The sequence below is a fragment of the Dermacentor variabilis genome, chromosome 5 (assembly GCF_050947875.1).
Source record: "Dermacentor variabilis isolate Ectoservices chromosome 5, ASM5094787v1, whole genome shotgun sequence".
Lineage (NCBI taxonomy): Eukaryota > Metazoa > Arthropoda > Arachnida > Ixodida > Ixodidae > Dermacentor > Dermacentor variabilis.
The window spans coordinates 110,306,653-110,326,460 of NC_134572.1; the positions used below are offsets into that span (position 1 = coordinate 110,306,653).

At 41.4% G+C, this 19,808-nt stretch overlaps 1 protein-coding gene across 6 annotated transcripts in view; it reads left to right on the top strand.

The window, feature by feature from the left end:
* The window catches only part of LOC142583037 (uncharacterized), a 158,713-nt gene that overhangs the window by 1,718 nt on the left and 137,187 nt on the right, over positions 1-19,808 (top strand). For all 6 annotated transcript variants that reach the window (XM_075693288.1, XM_075693293.1, XM_075693290.1 and 3 more), the window contains exons 3-5: positions 8,701-8,859; positions 12,681-12,811; positions 14,310-14,427. In XM_075693288.1, the coding sequence (XP_075549403.1) occupies positions 8,701-8,859; positions 12,681-12,811; positions 14,310-14,427 (408 nt within the window). The remainder of the gene's footprint in view (positions 1-8,700; positions 8,860-12,680; positions 12,812-14,309; positions 14,428-19,808) is intronic.

The window sequence follows — 19,808 nt, forward strand, 5'->3', positions numbered from 1 at the left end:
GGAAGTGTACTGTACCTGTGGCTTTTTAAATCTTTTTTTTATTATTATTATGCTGCTTGCTTTCTTTTTTTCCACAGGATGGCCTATAAACATGAGATTTCCCAAACCGTCTGCATATAGCACAATTAGTAATGTTAAAGTCGTCGACCCTCTTGCCAGCATGAATAGTATTTTATTCTTCAATGCTCTCAGCAGCTCCTAGTACAATAATGATGCTCATCAATGCCGTTCTTTTGTTGAGTCATCCATATTAGCATAGAGATCTTGACATTTACTTCAGGACAAATGTTTGCTGCCACAGGATACATTTTAAAGCTACTCTATCAATTGAAAGACATCCATTTTTATTCGTAGCATCCACTATAATTATGGCTAAAACATACTTTGTTGCTTGAAATCGACTTATGATGCTCTGCAGTGTAGAGAGAAGCTGCACTGGCAACACATAATGAAGAAGCAGTTACAGTGCTCAGCAATTGAAACATGGTATTCTAACAGCATGGTGGCCTGCGCTTTTGAATGCTAGTAGACCGATTGCAGTCGCAGTGCATCACAGTCTTTCACTTTCATCGTATACCATGATTATTTAGCTTGATGTCCCCAGTGCTAAGCAGTGGCACAAAAAGCACAGGGAGCCATGTGTTCCAGGTATCGTGTTTTAATCGTTGAAAACTGTACACTCAGAAGGAGAATACATAATGTTTTTTATGTGGTAATTATATTCAGGCACGTCATGTCATCGTCTTCAAATTATATTTCGCATTTTATTTACAATTCATAGCCTCATAAATACATTCTTCACTCAGAATAAATTGTGTGTTGGTGTGTGGCACTGCCATCATCTTTAACTGCTGCACATTATCCAACATTGATGCAGCATTGCTAGTCCAAAGCAATGCATCTAGCACAGCAACAGCCCTCATTCACTTGACAGCCTGTAATTGTCACTTGCAACCAGTATTCAACAACAGAGTGGACGTAACTTATGTCCGCTTCTTCAAGCATGCCTAACAAATCATAATGTAAGTCATGCCCTTTTCTATGCTTAAGGTGCACTTGTGTATCGATAAATATGTACGGCCTCCACCACTGCTGTCTACAGTGCGGCACTGTAAGGAAAATAAGGTGTAATGTCACAGCAGTCTCTAAATTGAAGATGTGGTACTCGAGTATACATCGTTTGCTGATTCGTATGGCATTCCTTGAGCTCTATCACTGTTGCGGAAACATTAAATTTGCCCTTGAATATATGATTCTTCATTTAGCACAGCATTCTATCATTCTGAACAGAAATGACAGAGACTGTACACATTGTTACGGAGCTAATACAGCTAATATGTGTAAAATTCTTACTCATTTATGTAGTATCATGTATAAGCTCCATCAGCTCACAATAACATTATATATCAGTGCCCCTTAGGGCGCTGTTGCTGCTCTGAAAGACAGGGGGAAGAAATTGTTTATTTCTGCTGTAGAATTTTAACCCAGAATTGCAGATAGTGATATGTGTCTGCTACCACCATGTCGTCAGGATGTTTAGAAACAAGTTCTATATGCAAGCAGGTTTTCTGTGTGCAAATCATTTGGTCGACATCCACGAAATGAGGTTCCAAATAGTATCTGCATAGCACTAATTTGTAGCACATTCTCCACCCCGTGCATGTGCGTAGCACTTCCTTGGAACAAACCAAAGGAGTGGACAGTCTTGAGTAATAAGATAAAAATGGACCAAAACATTCGTTTCATCTTCTACACAATTTATAATGAGTACTATATACATTCATGAAAGTCTTTATAAAAGCTTTTTGTTTCCACTACAAAATTAGGCTAGAGCTAAAGGCTACTAAGATTACTGAGGGCTTTGAGTCATTTCGTGTTCATACTTTCACTAACGTACAAGAGATTGTAACTGTGGCGCACCTACTGCATACAAAAAGAAGTGTACACAAGGAACATAACTGTGAGGTTTGTCAGCTGATTGCACATACTACATGCAAGAGCATATTAACGCAACAATAAAGTTTACGTGAACATGTTTTAAAGGTAAAAATATTCAGCTTAAAATCGATTTCAGAAGTTTGATGGAAAGATGGCTTCTGAAATGCACGACATTCACAAATATTCAACTTGGATGCTATTTGAGGAAACGGGACACCTCTAGACTGGACCTGGAGACAAGATTCTACCACTTTGTCTTTTTTTGTCTGCACTACAGAGAACCATTCAGTAGGTGGGGCGAGCCATGTTGCAGCATCAAAGGCAGCTTCTGCAGTGCATGACGTGCACAAATATTCAACTCAGATACAACTCAAGGTAGAATTTAATTGAAAGGACATTCTGTATTGCAATTGAGGAAATGGGGCACCTCTTGAACAGACTTGGGAGACAAAATTCTATCACTTCATAACTGTTTTTGTTCGAAGTACAGAGCACCAATTACCAAGTGTGGCGAGCCATTTCACTGCTTCAGACTGGCCTTCAAGAAAGTGAATTTGCTGCAGCTACCACAATTTTAAACAATGCATCTGCACCTGTTGCAGTAGCTCAGAGGCTGTGGCATTTCTGCTGCTGCACACTATTGTTTACTTCCCAGCCATGATGGCCACAGTCCAATGGGTGTAGAAAGTGAAAACATTTGTGTACATTTATTGAGGTGCACGATGAAGTACACCAGGGGTGAAAATTAGTCCAGAGCCTCTCCTTATGCTATCTCACGTATCCCGCTATGCAGCTTTCAGACTCCATACTTTGAATTACGCATCTTTGACAGCACAGCGCCTGTACATTGTCTGATGTAGTTTCATGCACTGCATGTGGGTGCATTGCAAGCACCCTACAACTACTGCCTGGGTCCCATTTAGAATAAAAGAAAAACACACAAAATGAGAAAATGAATTTACACATGACCTCAGGGCCTAGGCAATAAATTAATTCGCAAAGCCAGTTGATTCTTGCAAAGCCAAGGAGGTTTGAGTTGACAGGCTTGGTGTTCAATGTTCACAATTCTTTATATAGTCTTCGTGGTGTGTACCATAAAGAGAGAGTCCTCGGAGGGTTCTTTTGAATTGTCTATTGTCATGCGTTATAACAGGTTCCTACCTCCATCAAATAATTGTGTGTGGTTGTGTTTTTACTATGGTGAAATCAAGTTGTCGGATAGCTTGCTTCATTTCGACCTTTCTAACTTCATCCAGGAATTTAGACGCACATTCTTTCTCTGACAGCTCTGTCAGTTGTGCACAGGTGGTGGTGTCATTTCATGCGTGTTTCTGTTGTGGCTTCTTTTTTACTGCAGTAAAGTTACTTCCAGTTTTTCTGCTTTTGTGGGGTTTTTTTTAAAGATTTTTAACACTAGTTAAAACAGGTCACTCTTGCAAATGCACTTTGTATTCCACTTGTGCAGAATATGGGAGGTAGTTAAATAACTATAAATTTTCTGCACCGCACAACATATTTTTACAGTTCCAGATAAGGCACTCTTAAAGCAGACGACAGCTGTCTCAACCTCGAGGGCAATTTCCTCCTTTCTTGAAAAAATTTCAGTTGCTAGAGCACTAGCTTATACATATTCTTCAAGCTGTTTCTTTTTTTTTTTTTTTTTTTGTAGTCTGACATCATGAACCTTTAGCAAAAAGGCATTGGCAGTGTTCTGTGACTTTAGAATACATTATGTCCCAATAGAGCAGTGCTTATGTTGACCCTTGTTCTCTTTTCTATCAAAGGAAGAACTGTCGAATAAGTGCCTCAGTCACTGCATGAAACAGTGACAGATGCGATTAGTAACTACAAATGTATATTTCCAGCTTTAGTTCCATGCATCAAGCACTGGAAAGGAAGATGATAAGTGAACATTGGGCAACGCAGTAGTCTTGCAGCACTCATAGATACTAGTCTAGTTGAGGGACAAGAGAAGCTGGGTAGCGCATAACTTATGGTCTGTTACAGTTATAGGAGGAGCACCAAGGGAAGGGAAATGCAGTTGAAGGCAGCAGATGATCAGATGGTGTGGTAACATGGTGGGTCTAGTTGACGTAGTGTTGTAGTGTTGGGAGATCTCTCAGGTATGACTTTGTCCTGACAGTAGTGGTTCTCCTAGGTAGCTGCTAAATGTAGTTTAGTATGTCCTTGTTGTCATTGGCATCAGTATGATTTGCAGTGAATGCAGAAGTGCGATTAGGGCTTTCTATTAACAGTTTACAGACATATTGTTTCACTTTGCTTTAGAAATGAAAGCTGGGTGAATTTTTCTTGATTTATCGTAACCTTGTTTGTTCGCTCTGTCTGTGTCCTTCATCTCTTGTGCGCATTGCAGTTCTGGCAATCAGTATAGTTTTACAGTTGAGCGCCTCTACAACAAGCACTTCAACGAAATGACCTGTATAACAAAGGAATAAGTCTTTCTCAGTTCTGTTATAAGCTGTGCAGTGTGCTGGCAACCTTTGTAACGAAGGGACTTGTATAACGAATGATTTTGGAGGCCCCAAGCACTTTGTTATAGAGGCATTATACTGTACTTTCTCTGGTAGAGGCTAGGATTCTGCACTATCTAACAGAAACTGACTGAGACTGATTGTTGGCAAATTTGTTATCTATTCATACATTTTTGTCCCAAACACTCTAGCAGGGACTACGGAGCCTGATCTAATGGCGATTTGATACAAGCAGTTAGTATTTTAGTTGCAGGAATCTTTGTTCAAGACTGAGTTTCTGCACATTCCTTTTACAATGGTAGGTTTTTTTGTTTGTAGTCCAGTACTGACCTTGGCAGTCTATATGTGCTTACTTGAAAGTATTCATCATCATAAAGCTGACACAGACAAATCATAGCTCGAGCGGGGGGGGGGGGGGGGATTATTCTGTAAGTTTCCACTAAATTGACTTTCCATTTAAGCACGCTGATTTGATAGAGCTCGAAGCCGGTAGGGCAGGCTTCATTCGTCACCGCCAGCTCTCAAGCTCTATCCATTCGGTGCGCACTAAAATAGGCAGGCACTTAACGCTCGCAGAATAGCCCCCCCTCCCTTTTCCCCTGCCTGTTAGCCATGGCATCACAGAGCTTCAGCTTGACAGGTACTATGGGGATACACCTGAATGACATATTTCTGCATATAAATCACAGCATTGTCATATTTCTGAGACATTTGAATAGAGATGAAACCTCTGCTTCTTTTAATATAACTTTAACACTTCAAGTTTAGAAAAATAATTAACTACGACATCATGAAACTTATTTTGTAATGACATGCATGGGCATATCAGAAACAGAAAGGAACTGTCACAAGAAATTTGCAGTTCAAATTTGTATTAATCCTTTAATGGGCAGCTGAACAATATTGTTGACTTGGTGACGTCTGTAGAAACAATACAACTCCAAATATTAGTCTGTGCCTTTAAATTTGTCTCTATTTAGTTGCATATACAACAGCGATCTGATCAAAAATGTTGACTGTGAGCACCAGCAAATCTTTTGATGACAAAACTCTAGGCTTTGTCAGTCTCCACCTGTAGTGCGTGGTGGTCATATTCTTGACACTATAAAAACTGTTTTCTTTGTATAAGCAAGCTTGTCATTTTTATCTGCATAGCAATGCATCTCAAGAAAGCATATAGACGTCAAACTGTTTTTGCTATTAGATATCCTGTAAGGGGTGCACGATGACAATCCATAAAATGGTTGAGCTGCCACTTGAGGGTCGAGACATGCTTTTCGTGCTGTGCACTAGAAGTACTGCATTTCACAGCCTTTAACAATTTCTGAATGAAGTTATTAAGTTAATATTACATTTAGTGGTTATATAGAGTGTCAAGTGCACATTTCCATTAATATTTTGGGCAAATTAAGAAATTGTCACAAGCAGCGGAAATACACATTCCCATGAGAACTTGGTTTGTTAGCTTCTAGTTACCCCAGTTATGTTCACCCTACCTGGCCGGGAACAAAATATTATTTTGTAGCATATCGAGAGGGCGTTACGGCAGGAAAATTTCACACTTTCCAAGCCACTTAGAGCTTCAAGTGGCGATAAAGCAACTGGTCAAAATGTAGATCTTAAAATGTCAAAAACAGTCAGCAGGCATCACAGATGTCCTTTGGCTGGCATTGTTGTCCGATCTATGCCATGAAGTAATAATAATTTGTGTAGGCTAAGTAAATTTGCGCTTCGATGACACTGAAGAGCTAAAGTTTTGTATTGATCTTCGTAACTGACGCCAAGGCTTGCGGTACGACAAAGAAGAGAGGCTACCTCTATATGATAAAACACAGAACATAAAAGAAAGAAAAATTTCCTACATGAAAATACCTCAGGATTGCTAAGTGAAGTGCGTAAAAAAGGTTGTGGCAGTTTGTCTGCCGTGGCAGTAAAGTAATCGTTCATTTCCTCTCCAAATGGTACGTAGCAGGAAGGCCACTGTTTCCTATGGCACACAGGTGCTTCTGGTTTAAAATGTTAAAATGTTCAAAGTGAGGTCTGTTTCTGCATTGGAAAACTACAAACAACTTTTTTGTTTTTTTATTTTTTTCGTTAATATTATAACTAAATAAACGGTGCGCAGCTGGTATCAGAAAGTACCAAACAGTAGTTTTGGACCACATATTTACTTTTACTGGCAGCTCAACAATATAGTTGACCTCCTGCATCTTGCATAGTTCTTAGAGAAACGTTGTCATAGTTCATTTGGTATGTATTTTTGCATTATCAAGAACAAATAAAGGAATCAAAAATTCTACACCAAGTCTTTCGTATCTTGCCAGTTAAAAGGCTAAATATAGTTGTATCTTTTAATGTAATATCAGAGCAATTGAAGCTTAGTAGTCATTTTATGCCAATTCAGTGTCAGTATTATCTTGCATTTCACATGAAATTGTTTGCGTAACCAAGTTTTGTAAAAGTTTTATTGACAAAATAACAGTATTTACTGGAGTTGGCACTTTATTTAGCTTTGTCCACTTTGAACGCTCAATTTACAGCAGTTTGCCAAATTTTCATAAGGAACTGGTTTTCTTTTTTTTTCTTTCTTTTTTCCTAAACTTGATGCTGTCATTCGTTTAAAGTTTTCTTATTCTGCCTACTTTTGTAAAATATTTCTGGGCCTAAAAGAAGGTACTGCAAACATTCGCCAGAATTTGTTTTTGTTTTTTCCTTTCTTTAATGCAAGAAACTTTGTTGAGAGTGGTTCTGTAGGTGCATGTAGAGAGCTCAGAATCACACATGTGGTTCGAATTGTGGAGCATACAAGCTGGAAGCTTCCACCTAACCACATTTTTCATGGTAGATATATTTCCTTAAATCTATTGTATGCATGTAGCGTGGTTGAATATAGATGTCATTAACACTTAAAATTCAAACAAGTCAGGATACAGTCAAACATGTCAATGCACTTTCATGTTCACTGGCTTCAACCAATCAATCAATTTTTCTTATGTTTTAAGAATAGAAAGATTGTGCATGTCTATGAGGATCCCATTGTCACCGGGTTTACTGGAACAACAATGCAATGAATATGAAGATACACAAAGAAACATTTAAATAAGAAATTACTTATGCACAAAACCATAGAAGAATGAAATTATGTATTTAATAAGCAACCTTTTATAGAGTTGATGAATGATCTTAACAAAGGAATATTGTTTAATGTGTAAATGTATATACGTAATTTCACAACTTGGTTATCGTGAAGGCTTAAATATATTTGCAATAATTAGTGAAAGTCATTAAAAGTAAAAATGCTTGTTAGCTGCAAACCTGCTAAAACTTGTATTTAGCAAAATATTAGAAGTAATCAATGAGCTGAAAAGTTGGTTTGTTATTTACTTGTGCATTTATACTATTATTATGAAATAGATAAAGATATTGTTACATTGAATCAGAGTATCGAAATTGCAGGAATCTAAAAATGACAGGAAACACTTGATTTTGTACTTGTTTTAAACATAAATTACACCAATATGTATTTCCCCAAGGCACAATGCTGTAGTTGAAGTAGCTGCATGTAAAATCAAGATACCTTGAAACTGTGGTGTAGTGATAAAAGAGGAAATGGGTGCACCCTACTTAATTCAACATTGGGCATGATCTAGACTCAGGTGTTCACCTAACCCTACCTATCGTAACTTTGGTGCTGCACTGTTGCTTAGCAGCTGGCTCCATAGTAGTGTGACCTTGTCCTCCTGATTGATCACTGGAAATATATAATTATCTGCAAAGTTGTATTAGGAAGTGGTTGTTATAACTATATTGCCTTCAGACGTCAATTAATTCAGTCTGCTGGAAATTTAGTTTTGCCACATTTCATGCATTTCAGAATCAATAAATGTGTACAGCTGCAGAAATATGTTTTTTTTTTTTTTTTGAGCGAGCTTTGTGAAGTTTACAACTCCCTGTGAGAATTCCTTATTGGAACGTCGGATATAAGAACATAACTTGCTTCATACCAAGCATATTTGAAAAGCACCTGTCCAGCCACTTTGAGTCGGGTTGCTACATTCAAGAAAAGGAGAGAGGGAGCAGGGCCTAAGAACCAGTTATAGCACTCACAGTTCTCTAAGATATCAGTCCATACGAGGACCCTGCACTTTCCAAGAAAAACCCAGTCCCAGCTTCCACATGTAGTGCACATGGTAACAAATTGTTGTCGCCTGGTGTCACAATCTGTGCTGGAATTTTGATGCTTGTGTTTAGACCACCTCTGCTTGTGCAGGTTACCGCAGCACAGCAATACCAGCAGCCGGACAACAAGACGCCCACGACTGTGCAGCCCCAGACGCCTGGCAGTTCAGCCTACAAAAGCAAGCTGGACAAGGAGAAGAAAATTGGCCATCGGCGGGTCGACGAGGAGGGCCAGATCACTTACAAAAAGGCACGTGCTCCTCTCTTTTGACATTAGCTGTTGCTTTTCAGAACTCGAGCAAGCTTCAGCACAGGCATTTCGCTACAACGCTGCTTAGGGGGCACTTGTAGTCATACACTTGGTGGGTGCTGCAGTCCTCGAACACTTGAAAGTGCATCGTCTCGTTGCAAACGATGGTAATACTGTGTTTATGCGGCACAAAAACGGAGTCACGGCCAGCATTCCTGGCATTTGAGCAGCATACTTAAAATAGTAGCAGCGCATGATGAAACCCACTGACACTCTAATTCAAATTAGGGGTGTGTGAATGCGCGAAACTTTCGAATAATGAATCAAATAGTGTCCAACTCAACTCGGCTTTAAATTGAATAGTTTCTATATGTAAATACAAATATTCTTTGAGTACTTTCTGAATATTTCAAAATGTCAACTGCTCCCAAATGAACATAAAATTGGAGCAATGGTAAATTTTCATCCCCACAGGTATGGTTTAGACATAAAACACAAAAACTTGCCTTGTGGAGCAGGTGACATCAGTTAGGTAACCATACTTTACTAGCTGTACAGCAATCTTTAGAATTCTCTGAAGAGCGCTGTGCATACGAAAAAACTACTTGTTAGCTCCTAATGCTCTATTTGTGCTTTTAATAAGCAACACTTCATAACGTACTGTGTAATGACAGAAACTGGCTAACTTTAAGACTACTTGGATATGAAGTTTGTTTTATATATTAATTGTGATAAGGGCTATTCATTATTCGCAAACTATATGAAGGGTATTCAATGTTTGATTCAGTTCGCTTCTGGCATCATCCAATTCATATTCGATTTGGCTTCAAAAATAACTTTTCGCATACCCCTAATTCAAACGATTGCTTTAATATGGTAGCCTGCAGTAGTACCTCTAAGAAACAGGTGGCTGCAGCACTTGTGCGTGAAGCAAACCAATTTAAATGCCCTGGGCTGAAAAGAAATTGGAAGTTGAGTACATAAGGAAGATCACATGTGTGTGCACGTGTGTTTGTTTCTTATGTTTGAAGCATTGCTGAGTGGGTGTCAACCTGTCTTCACTCTTGTTCCTTAAGAGAGCAGCTTTCACAAGGAGCTGTTCGTTTAATCCTTTGTATAATGAGTTACTGCTGAAGGTCACCTGCTGTTGCTGCTTTGAATAGGTCACAAAACAGCTAGCTTGAGGCCACTTTCTCTTTTTTAGTCTTGACCTTTATGACTTTGCCGGAAGTTCTTTCCTGGTAAATGTGAAATGGTAGCACACAATGCAGGAGCTTGTTTTGTCAGAGCACAGTAATATGGCATCTTGTTTTAACATGTGCTGGAGCTTATTTCTCTTTCACACATGTTTTGCGTTGCTTCTGCAAGATTACGCATCGCAAACTCTAGCATGTTTCTACAGAAACTTTGTTCCAGCCAGGCTTGCTGCCTGAGAAGTTTGCTGACTTGATTTGGGCTGCTTTACGGGGTTAGTATTAGTCTAATATTCGGAGCAAAGGAAAGAACATAATTCGAGACTTGCTGGGCTTGAACAATTTCTAAGGATAAATATGAATAATGCCTGTCAAAAATGAAAGACCCGCATAAGCAGTGAGTATACCAGCGTGTTTATTGATGTGCTTGTGTACTACTGAAAATGTAGCACTTGTTTTGCTATGCTTGCCAAAATTCAGAAGTATAGTGATATGATAGTTGTCACTATGTTAATGTTTTACAAGTGTTTTAAGTCTCTTAAGAGTTCAGTATTTATTTTTCTGCTGTCGTGTCACTCAAATTTGCAATTTTTTAGTTGTAAGGGCTTAAAGTGATGTCCACTGTCCCTATTAAGTCTGCATTTGGCAGGAATCACCTACATTTTTTGCAGTTCTATTGCAGTTTTGTTTGCTGCGTATGTTTTTTGCATGGCATGCTACAGCCAATAGCCATTATTTAGTGTTACCAACGACGTAGGCAGGATTGTGCATATATAAATTAATTGAAAGCTTTAATATTAAGAGAAGTGTTTCACAAGGCGGAATGTATTTTGGCACTTATGAACACTCTTGAATAAAAAGGGCAGTTGAATTATCCCATTTGAATAATCAAAATTAATATTGTTTCCAGTGTTCTTGTGCAGTTTTATCACGAACAGATTTCGTCTGTTCAGACTTCCACAAAATAGATCTGTGGTATTTGTGGACATTGATTGCTTGTCACACATTTGTGCAGGTGCAGTATTTGATGATGGTGCTAATGTATAGGGAAGTCTTGGTTCCCACTCTTTAAGGCCCTAATAGAGCTGTTAATGCTGAACGTTATAGAGTGAGAACTTACAAAAACAAGATTGTCTGGAATCAAGAGCTGTGTGCCATGTGTCACTATTCAAAAATGCCCCATTGGCAATATACGTAGCAGTAGAGAGGCTCGGCGTTGCTATTTTTAATGCTTAGTACAGCAGTTCATACTTTGTTCGCGATCAATAAAGTCGGATGTCACGACAACACTGCCCAGCTGGACTCCAGCATGCGACATCTTTTCTTTTCTTTTCTTTTCTTTCTTTCTTTCTGTCTTTCCTTCTGTCTTCTGGGTCCTTGTCTGTATTTATGGCATCACTGCAAACAGATAGTATCAGTTCCTAAAGATCCTAACATACCAAATACATGTACCTTGAGGGTCGTACGTACCGCTTGTGTTCCATACTGGGCATGGTGTTTTTCCTCAGCACATATCATCGTTGGTGACTTCCTTTTTTTTTTTTTTTCATCTTCTTTATCTCTTCCTTCTGCACAGTTTCTTTTTGTACTGGTTCTCCTCAAAGCTGATTCCTCAAAGCTGCTCTACTCCACTTTCGTAGTTGACTCATCAATTTTAGCAGTGCTTCCACACTTAGCCAATATTGTCATGTGGCATTGTAAAAATGTGGCAGCGCATTCATTTGAATGCCCAGAGGGTTTATTGGTACGCACTCAATTTTTCCAACATGTTAATTTCCCTATCCGGCATGCAGTTAATTCATTGAACAGCTCCAATGGGGAGTTATATAATTGCTTCCAGTGTTCAAATTTAATGAGGTAACTTAAATGGGCGGGCCTTACAGATTTTTTTTAATATGGGACGGTAGTCTGCAAGTGTCCATCTAGTGGACATGTCAATTTTGTCTGCTGCTTAAGTGCTGATTGGCAGGGGGAACCTGTCTCCTCACGCATACCCCAGCCCAGCCAATCAGGACCTCAGCAGCAGATGAAATAGACATGTCCACTAGATGAACACACACAATACCCCTCATGGTTGACTTAACTGATGTCAAGGTAATTCAGCTCAAATGTGTCATTGATAATGAATGTTTTAGGTAACACAAGGGCTTTGTACCTCTTAAGCTTTTACAAAAGTAAGCATGTGTGTATGTGCATGTGTGTTATTGTGGTTGTCCTTGCTTTAATATAAGATTTTAGGCTTTCATTTTTCAGGATTGTTGGGTTGTTGGTCTAATGAAAGCACACTATATTTTCATTCTTGGTGCAAGACAGAAATAGCTTAGGCTATGGCACCGGCTTTTCATGCTATTCTTGTATTTATACTTGGCCCCTTAATAGTAAACATTGTGTTTTTTGTTGGTTAGTGTTGATGTTGCTGGCATAGAGTCGCTAGTTACCATTCATTGTTTGCATCTTTCTTTCTCTTGTTCTCGTATTGTTCAAAATCTCATTATGTTCAGAACAGGAGTATAAATTAAGGTTCATTATATATTAGTCTCTCCATATTACAAAGTTCTAGATAACAATGTAATGTTGACAAAATCTGTGACCTCTGTGTATGTGTTTTTCTCTCCCATTCTTCTGCAGATTCAAACATCACAAATTATAGGTTCAATTCAACTAGGCATAGGCTATGCCGTTGGCAGTTTGGCATCGAAACCAGAGCGCGATTTATTGATGCAGGACTTTGCCATGGTAGAGTCAATCTTCTTTCCTGGGTAAGCTTTTTGTTTGTTCCTCCATGCTTCATATTGTTGTCTAGGTTGCCCATTCTCTGAACTACCTTGATCTCACCAGTCACAACTTCATAAACATGTTTTTCTAAATTTTCTGTGGTTTGGGTGCAATTTGTGCGTACAAATTTTGCCTAAAACTGGATGACTGTTTGCCACTAATGCAATTGCCTGTGAATTGGCCAGCTCATTTCTTAGCTGTTATGAGTGCTCTTGCAGTGGAGTACCTTTAAACAGACAGTTAATAGAAAAATATGTTGAGTTGTAGTAGGAAATTATGGTTCTACAATATCAAAAGAATCCACTTCATAAGCTAGATAAGATGCAAAAACAAAATACAAGTGGTGATGCCACCTCGAAGTTTCCATACCAGTTCTCCGTGACGTCGTGAAATTTAACGGTGTCTGCTCAGCCTTAGATAATTTTTTGTTAGCAAACATAGACTTCTTTGTATTCTAAAAGAGCCACATGCTGAACTTGGCAAGTTTTGAAAACATTTACTGTGCCACAACTGCCCAAAATGTGTCGAAAATACTTCGAAATTGTGATGTTTTACTGATACATCGGCGCTAACATTCTGGCGCAAATTTCGAAACATTCAAGCTTGGCCTTTATTTTCTCTTCTAGTAATCAACCTCCTACCGTGAAATTAACTAGCACAGAATTTTAAAAGTATACTTTATCAGTCTAAACTGGCTTAGTGTTCTTCTTTAGTGTATCTTTAGTTAAAGGTGCTTCACTGCATACTTCTTGCTTCTCTGTTATAGAAAGTCCGAGTAGCAAGTTTGTAACACATTTCTATACACCACTGACGAGAATGCATCTTTACTTCATGATGGCAGTTTGAATGTTTCATTGCTGTATTAGAAGTGGTGCAGGATCTGAAGTTTCACGTAGATTTAACTATGAGGAAATTCTGATCCTTCATCTGATCAATCAGATGTGGATGCATGCGGCATCCACATCTGACAAGTTGACAAGTGCAATTCACCGCATAATGTGAAAATCTGCATGTGGATAGCAGTAACTAGCATTCCCCACAGGATTTTTGTACCCATATTTAGTTACAGTACTCTCAGTTACGTTACATTTAACAGCTTCAGACGTCAGAACTGCATAAAAATTCAGTTATGAAGGAATTATTGGACCTGTGCATTGGCATATTTATTGTTATTAATTACAATTAATTGCTACTAAGAAGTCGAAATTGTAACTAAATAAAGCATCAGCTACTGCAATTTCACATTCACAGGTTCAGCGACTACAATGTCATATTCCTAAAAGTGGCATCTTACCATACAGAATTCCAGCGAACGCCAGACCACCAGTGTTTGAGTTCATTCCATTCTATAGAAGAAAGTGTGATAATGTTTTTTCAGACAGATATATCATGGTTGCACTCAACCTGCATTTAGTTTGTACCAACGCAAATGTTTTTAAGACGTTGTTTTCATCGTCCCTTTATTCTTTGGTCATTTTCTAGGGAGGGCAGCAATCTCACACCAGCACATCACTATAGCGACTTCAAATTCAAGGCGTACGCTCCGGTCGCCTTTCGATACTTTAGGGACCTGTTTAGCATTAAAACTGAAGATTTTTTGGTAAGTAGTCTCTCCACTTCAGTTTCTCGCACACATTGGCTCCAGCCCTAGGCATTGGCCTTGGGAATAGACAAGATGAAAAAAAAAATTATAGCTGCTGTATTGCAAAGTCCGAATTGTACAGTATAGTATGTGCTGCACACGTAGAGGATGCACTATAATTTCCATCCTGTCATTTCTAAAGTATATTTTTGTGCCGGACACAGGGAACTTAGGGCTGCACATGAAGGTCGGGGCACTCATTATTTCTTGTAACTTCCACAGTTATGCACTTCATGAACCTCTGACTGTATCCGGTCGCGGTGAGTCGGACTTCTAGATTTGTCGCGCGCCCATCGGCATGTTTTGTGTATAGCAACTCAGCTAGCAGGCATTGATCTATGAAAGGTGCAATAAATGCCCTTGTGATTGTTTGCACTACTGTGTTGTCGTTCCTTTGTCCCAAGAGCACGGGAGGAGAGACCCCACAGTTTCTGTATTTTAAAAGTGAAGGTTAGTCAACACTGTTGAAGATATCGCTACTACGAAGTGCAGGTTCAGTGTCCCCAAAGTACAGGGAAACCAAGAACTGTTGTAAATACAGTCGCACCCACTTATACAGTATTCAAGTGTCACAAAAATTTCATTGTTATACGTAACCGATAATCGTTATAGCCAGATTGCATTTTTAAAAAATATCAAAATTGGGGATGGCGTAGCTCTTCCGAGAAAGCTCTCATGGCGGGGAGGCCAGTTCTCCCCACCACCTCCCTCGATCCGGTTTTTTATTGTGTCGACTCATTTAACTGCTTCCTGGACGATATACTCCCAATGCACTAAAGTTGCGATAAATAAAGAAGTCGCAGTTTTGCCCGAAAGGCGAAGCATCGATTATGAGAGCAAATTAATAGCGAGCTATACAAAAAACAAGGATAGTTTTTTTATCTGCCGTGTAAACTTTTATACATTCGCTTACGAACTAAATTAATAAGCATGGCGTCACGTGCGCATCTACAGGACCTCCTGCGGGGGCAGTGTTGAGGCAGCCTGCCCTACCGCATCAGTGCTGCCGTCGTGGCCATCACTGTTGCTATCCGATGCAAGCACATTCATGACAATTGCCTCATCGATTAGAAGCACTTCGTTTCCAAATCTGTAGTAGTGCACATTCTTTTCACCAGCAACGTCGTGCATTGCTGATAATCAGCAGGCGGATCAGCCATCTTTCGTTTCGGCGGTGAGTCGAACAAGGCTGAGAAACAATGTGGCCAAGCATGACTTAGACACCACAAACATAGATAAGCACAAGTGACTTAATCCGTTAGCAGAAATACGCACAATGAGGGCCATAGAATAAAGAACCAATTGTCAGGACCCGGGGAGCACTCTGGGAGCAGCACTGGCAGCGTTGTCAGTGCAATTGGCGCGGTCCATTCGTGTTACAGAGGGTGGCGCGGCGCAGAGCTATAGGCACAGCCCATATGTGTTCGGAGGGGTGGAAAAGCAACGGGAGAGATGTGCGCGAGGCTGGCAGGCATCTCTCACGGAGAGAAGTCCGCGGCGGCAGTTGGGGTGGCGGCTGATCGTGCAGCTGCTCGCATTTGACTTTTTCTTTTCTCTTTTCAAGGATTTCTCATTCCATTACCTTTCGGCACAGACACCCAGCAGCCAGACTTCATTGTTACCGTATTTATTCGCGTATAACCCGCACCAAAATGTGAAAAAACGCGTTTAAAAAGTGGGGGTGCGGGTTATCTGCGAATTTTTTCCTTGGGAGGGGGGGGGGTCGGCTTCACCGCAATGTGCGGCAGCCTCCCCGTGTAGTCCGCCATCCCCATCGTCATCGACGCTTGTCAAGCCGATGAAGGGCCAACGAAAGGCCAGCATTGTTGAGCCTCGCGTTAGGCGCTGTTTAGTGTACTTACCCCAGTTTGCACTGTTTGCCTGCTTTGTTTTGGCATCATGAGTGCGACTCGACGGCAGTGTTTCACAGCGAAAGAGAAGCTAAAGATTATAGCCGCTGTCGAAGAAATCGGCAACAGAGCTGCTGCAAGACAGCATGACGTCGACGAGTCGTGCATTCGCGACTGGAGGAAGAAAAAAGAGAGTCTCGAAGCAACGAACCGGAACAGGCGAGCGTTTCGGGGTCCGAAGACTGGCGCGTACCCCCACCTCGAGACGCAGCTTGCGAAGTTCATTGAGGAGCAGAGAAGTCGTGGCCACGCTGTTTCGACTGAGATGACGCAAATGGAAGCCCTGAAGTTGGCCCGGGAATTGAACATTCCACGTGAGTTTCGTGCAAGCCGTGGATGGCTTCAGCGCTTCATGCGAAGACATGGATTTTCTATGCGGCGGCGAACAACCATGTGCCAGCGGCTTCCTGAAGCCTACGAGGAAAAGTTGTTGAACTTTCAACGATATGTGATCGCACTTCGGAAGGAGCACAGCTATTTGCTGTCTCAGGTGGGAAATGCTGATCAAACACCTGTGTACTTTGAGATGCCGATGGACACGACCATGGAAAAAAAGGGCTCCAAATCAGTCAGCGTGCTGACCGGCGGAAATGCCAAGCTGCGCTGCACAGTCATGCTATGCGCTTTGGCTGACGGCACGAAACTGCGCCCGTATGTGATTTTCAAACGCAAGACGCTACCTAGCATTCCACTGCCCCCAGGAATCGTTGTGCGTGCGGAAGAAAATTCGTGGATGAACAGTGGCCTAGTCGGTGACTGGCTTCGAGTAATCTGGGAGCGATGACCAGGTGCCTTGCTGGCACGCCGGTCGATGCTCGTACTAGATTCCTTCAGAGGCCACTGCACTGATGCGGTGAAGGCTCGCCTTGCCGAGACCAGCACCGACCTCGTCATAATACCTGGCGGCATGACGTCCATGCTACAGCCACTCGACGTGTGCCTGAACAAGCCGTTCAAGGCACACGTGAAGCGGCTGTATGCCCAGTGGATGGCCGACGGCATGTACGCCCTCACACCGACGGGACGCGTGCGAAGGCCTGATATTCCATTGCTGTGCCAGTGGATCGTGGATGCGTGGAAAGCGATACCGGCCGATTTGGTGCGCAAAAGCTTTAAAAAATGTGCGATCAGTAATAGTCTGGATGGTTCCGAGGACGACTACGTCTTTGAGAGTGGCGATGAAGCCTCGGATGGCAGTAGTGAGAGCGGCGACGATTAAGAATCGGATAACCAGTGACGTGGTGGCGGTCGTTTGAATAAATGTTCTGAAAACGAAATGATCACTGAGTGTGAGTTGCATCTTTCTAGCGCTCATTTTTTTTTTTTTCAGGTAAACGTGCGGGTTATACGCGAGTTTTTTTTTTTTTTTTCCCGCCGAGTTCAAAGTTAGGGGTGCGGGTTATACGCAGGGGCGGGTTATACGCGGGTAAATACGGTATAACCTACAACGCAGCATGGGGACATTGTAGTAAGCGGGTTATTTCCTCGTAGAAAACATGCAAAAGTTGATGGTGTAGCACCTTTTCATTTTTATAACCGATACACTGTTATTTAGAAAACTGTTGCTGTGACTTAATGGTGTGTGGTATGCGGCGCTTGCTTTGTGCAGCTATTTAATCATTACAGATTCAACTATTTAACCATCACTGTTGCCATAGGAAGCCATGTTTGTTCAAATTATGCTCTGTTAGAAGCTGTGCTCTGGCTCTTCCATGGTCATCTTGACTTGGTTAATTAAGAAAGAAATTGCATGATACCCTATTCTAGAATGGGTTATGTGGCTGTGGAGGCTAAAGAAATTGTCAAAGATGAATCACTGATATAAGCACTTCCACACTTCGACATTAGAAGTGCCACCAAAATTGCCAAACTTGCTTTCTGCACACTCATGTTGCTTTTCACTTTCTGCTAACGTTCAAAAATGCTGTTACTAAGTAAACCTTTCGCCTGATTGCCTGCTACTTCTTCTGCAATATATACAATAAAATGTCATTATTACGAGCTCTCATCTGACAGGAAAATATCTTTATGATATCCAGATAAGTAGATGTGTGGATACGTAATTACCAGAAAAATGCAATTTATGATTGAGTACAGTCGCCGACCGTTTATTCAGACCTCACGGGGACTGCGGAAATGTCCAAATAAACAGGTGTCCGAAAAAGCAGATTAAGAAAAAAAAAATGAAACCCTTTATTTCCACGCACTTATTCGGGCTGGGCAGTAGGCTTGAAGAAATTGTGAATGCGCCGTTGCACGCTGTTCCGTTTACACGCAGTCAGATCAGCCTGAATCTCGGAGAGGGTCATGCATTCACTATAGGCGGCTGGAAGCACAGTCGCTGCTTGTACACGCTCCACATATGACGGCAGCATAGCACATGGTGCGTCATCTTCCGACTCGGAGTCATCGTCCAGTGGTGCAGCAGAAACCTGACGAATGATCTCTCCGTCGTCGAGTTCTACGCATGTCAGTACAGCAGTGTCAGCACTTGTGAAACTGTCAAATGAGACGGTGTCCGGAATCGCAATGTAACCACTGCGCAGGTCTCGGCAGAACATTTTCCGGGTCAGTAGGGAGCACATCGGAAGGCGACAAATCCTAGGCCTCCCAGCACCCGCTTGCCGGCATTCCCCAGCGCAGTCTGCACGGGCACTGTCGGCGCCATTAGACACTTGACACGATGTTTCCGTATGCCGTGTTGGATCACCGGAACCTCGACACAGCACACAAAGCAAACACCACCATGCTGACACCAGTCACACAAACGAAAAACGTGGCCTACTCGCAACGTCGTGCGCGAAGAAACAAATCAGCTGCTGGATGGTCTTGACATGGCTTACTAAGCTGAAACCGGAACTGTTGTAGAGCCACTCTATCGAACCAGGCAGAAACAATGATGATGAGCAGGGATTTGCAGTAGCGCCACTTCATGGAGCAGCAAGGAGGCTCCGTTCAAAACAATTCAAAACGAAAATGGCGTCCAACAAGTCGAACCATGCACTGGTCAGAGTCTGTGCATGGTGCTCTCGATCAAGTTGGGTCAAGGAGTGTCCGAACTTTTGGCAGTTGTTATACATTATGATCTGTGGGAAGTATGGCGGTGCCGCGAAGCAGACCGAATAATCGAGCATGTCCGAATTTTTGGAGTCCGGAAAATCAGTCGGCGACTGTATATGAGAAATAAATCTGTGTGTGATGCCACAAGTGAGCCAGCAGGTCTCCTATCGATCTTGATTGCCCAGGGGTGGCCGATGACCTATGTGTGGCACATGAACAATGCTTACAAATGTGTGCTATGCATCTTCATGAACATGCAACCATGCTGTCATTGCGATCACATGAGATTGACACATGGCTTGCTTGCTGTTGGCCGCACCATGAGCATCCCGAATTTTTCCTCTCAAGTTGCTCTTGCTGTGCAGTTGA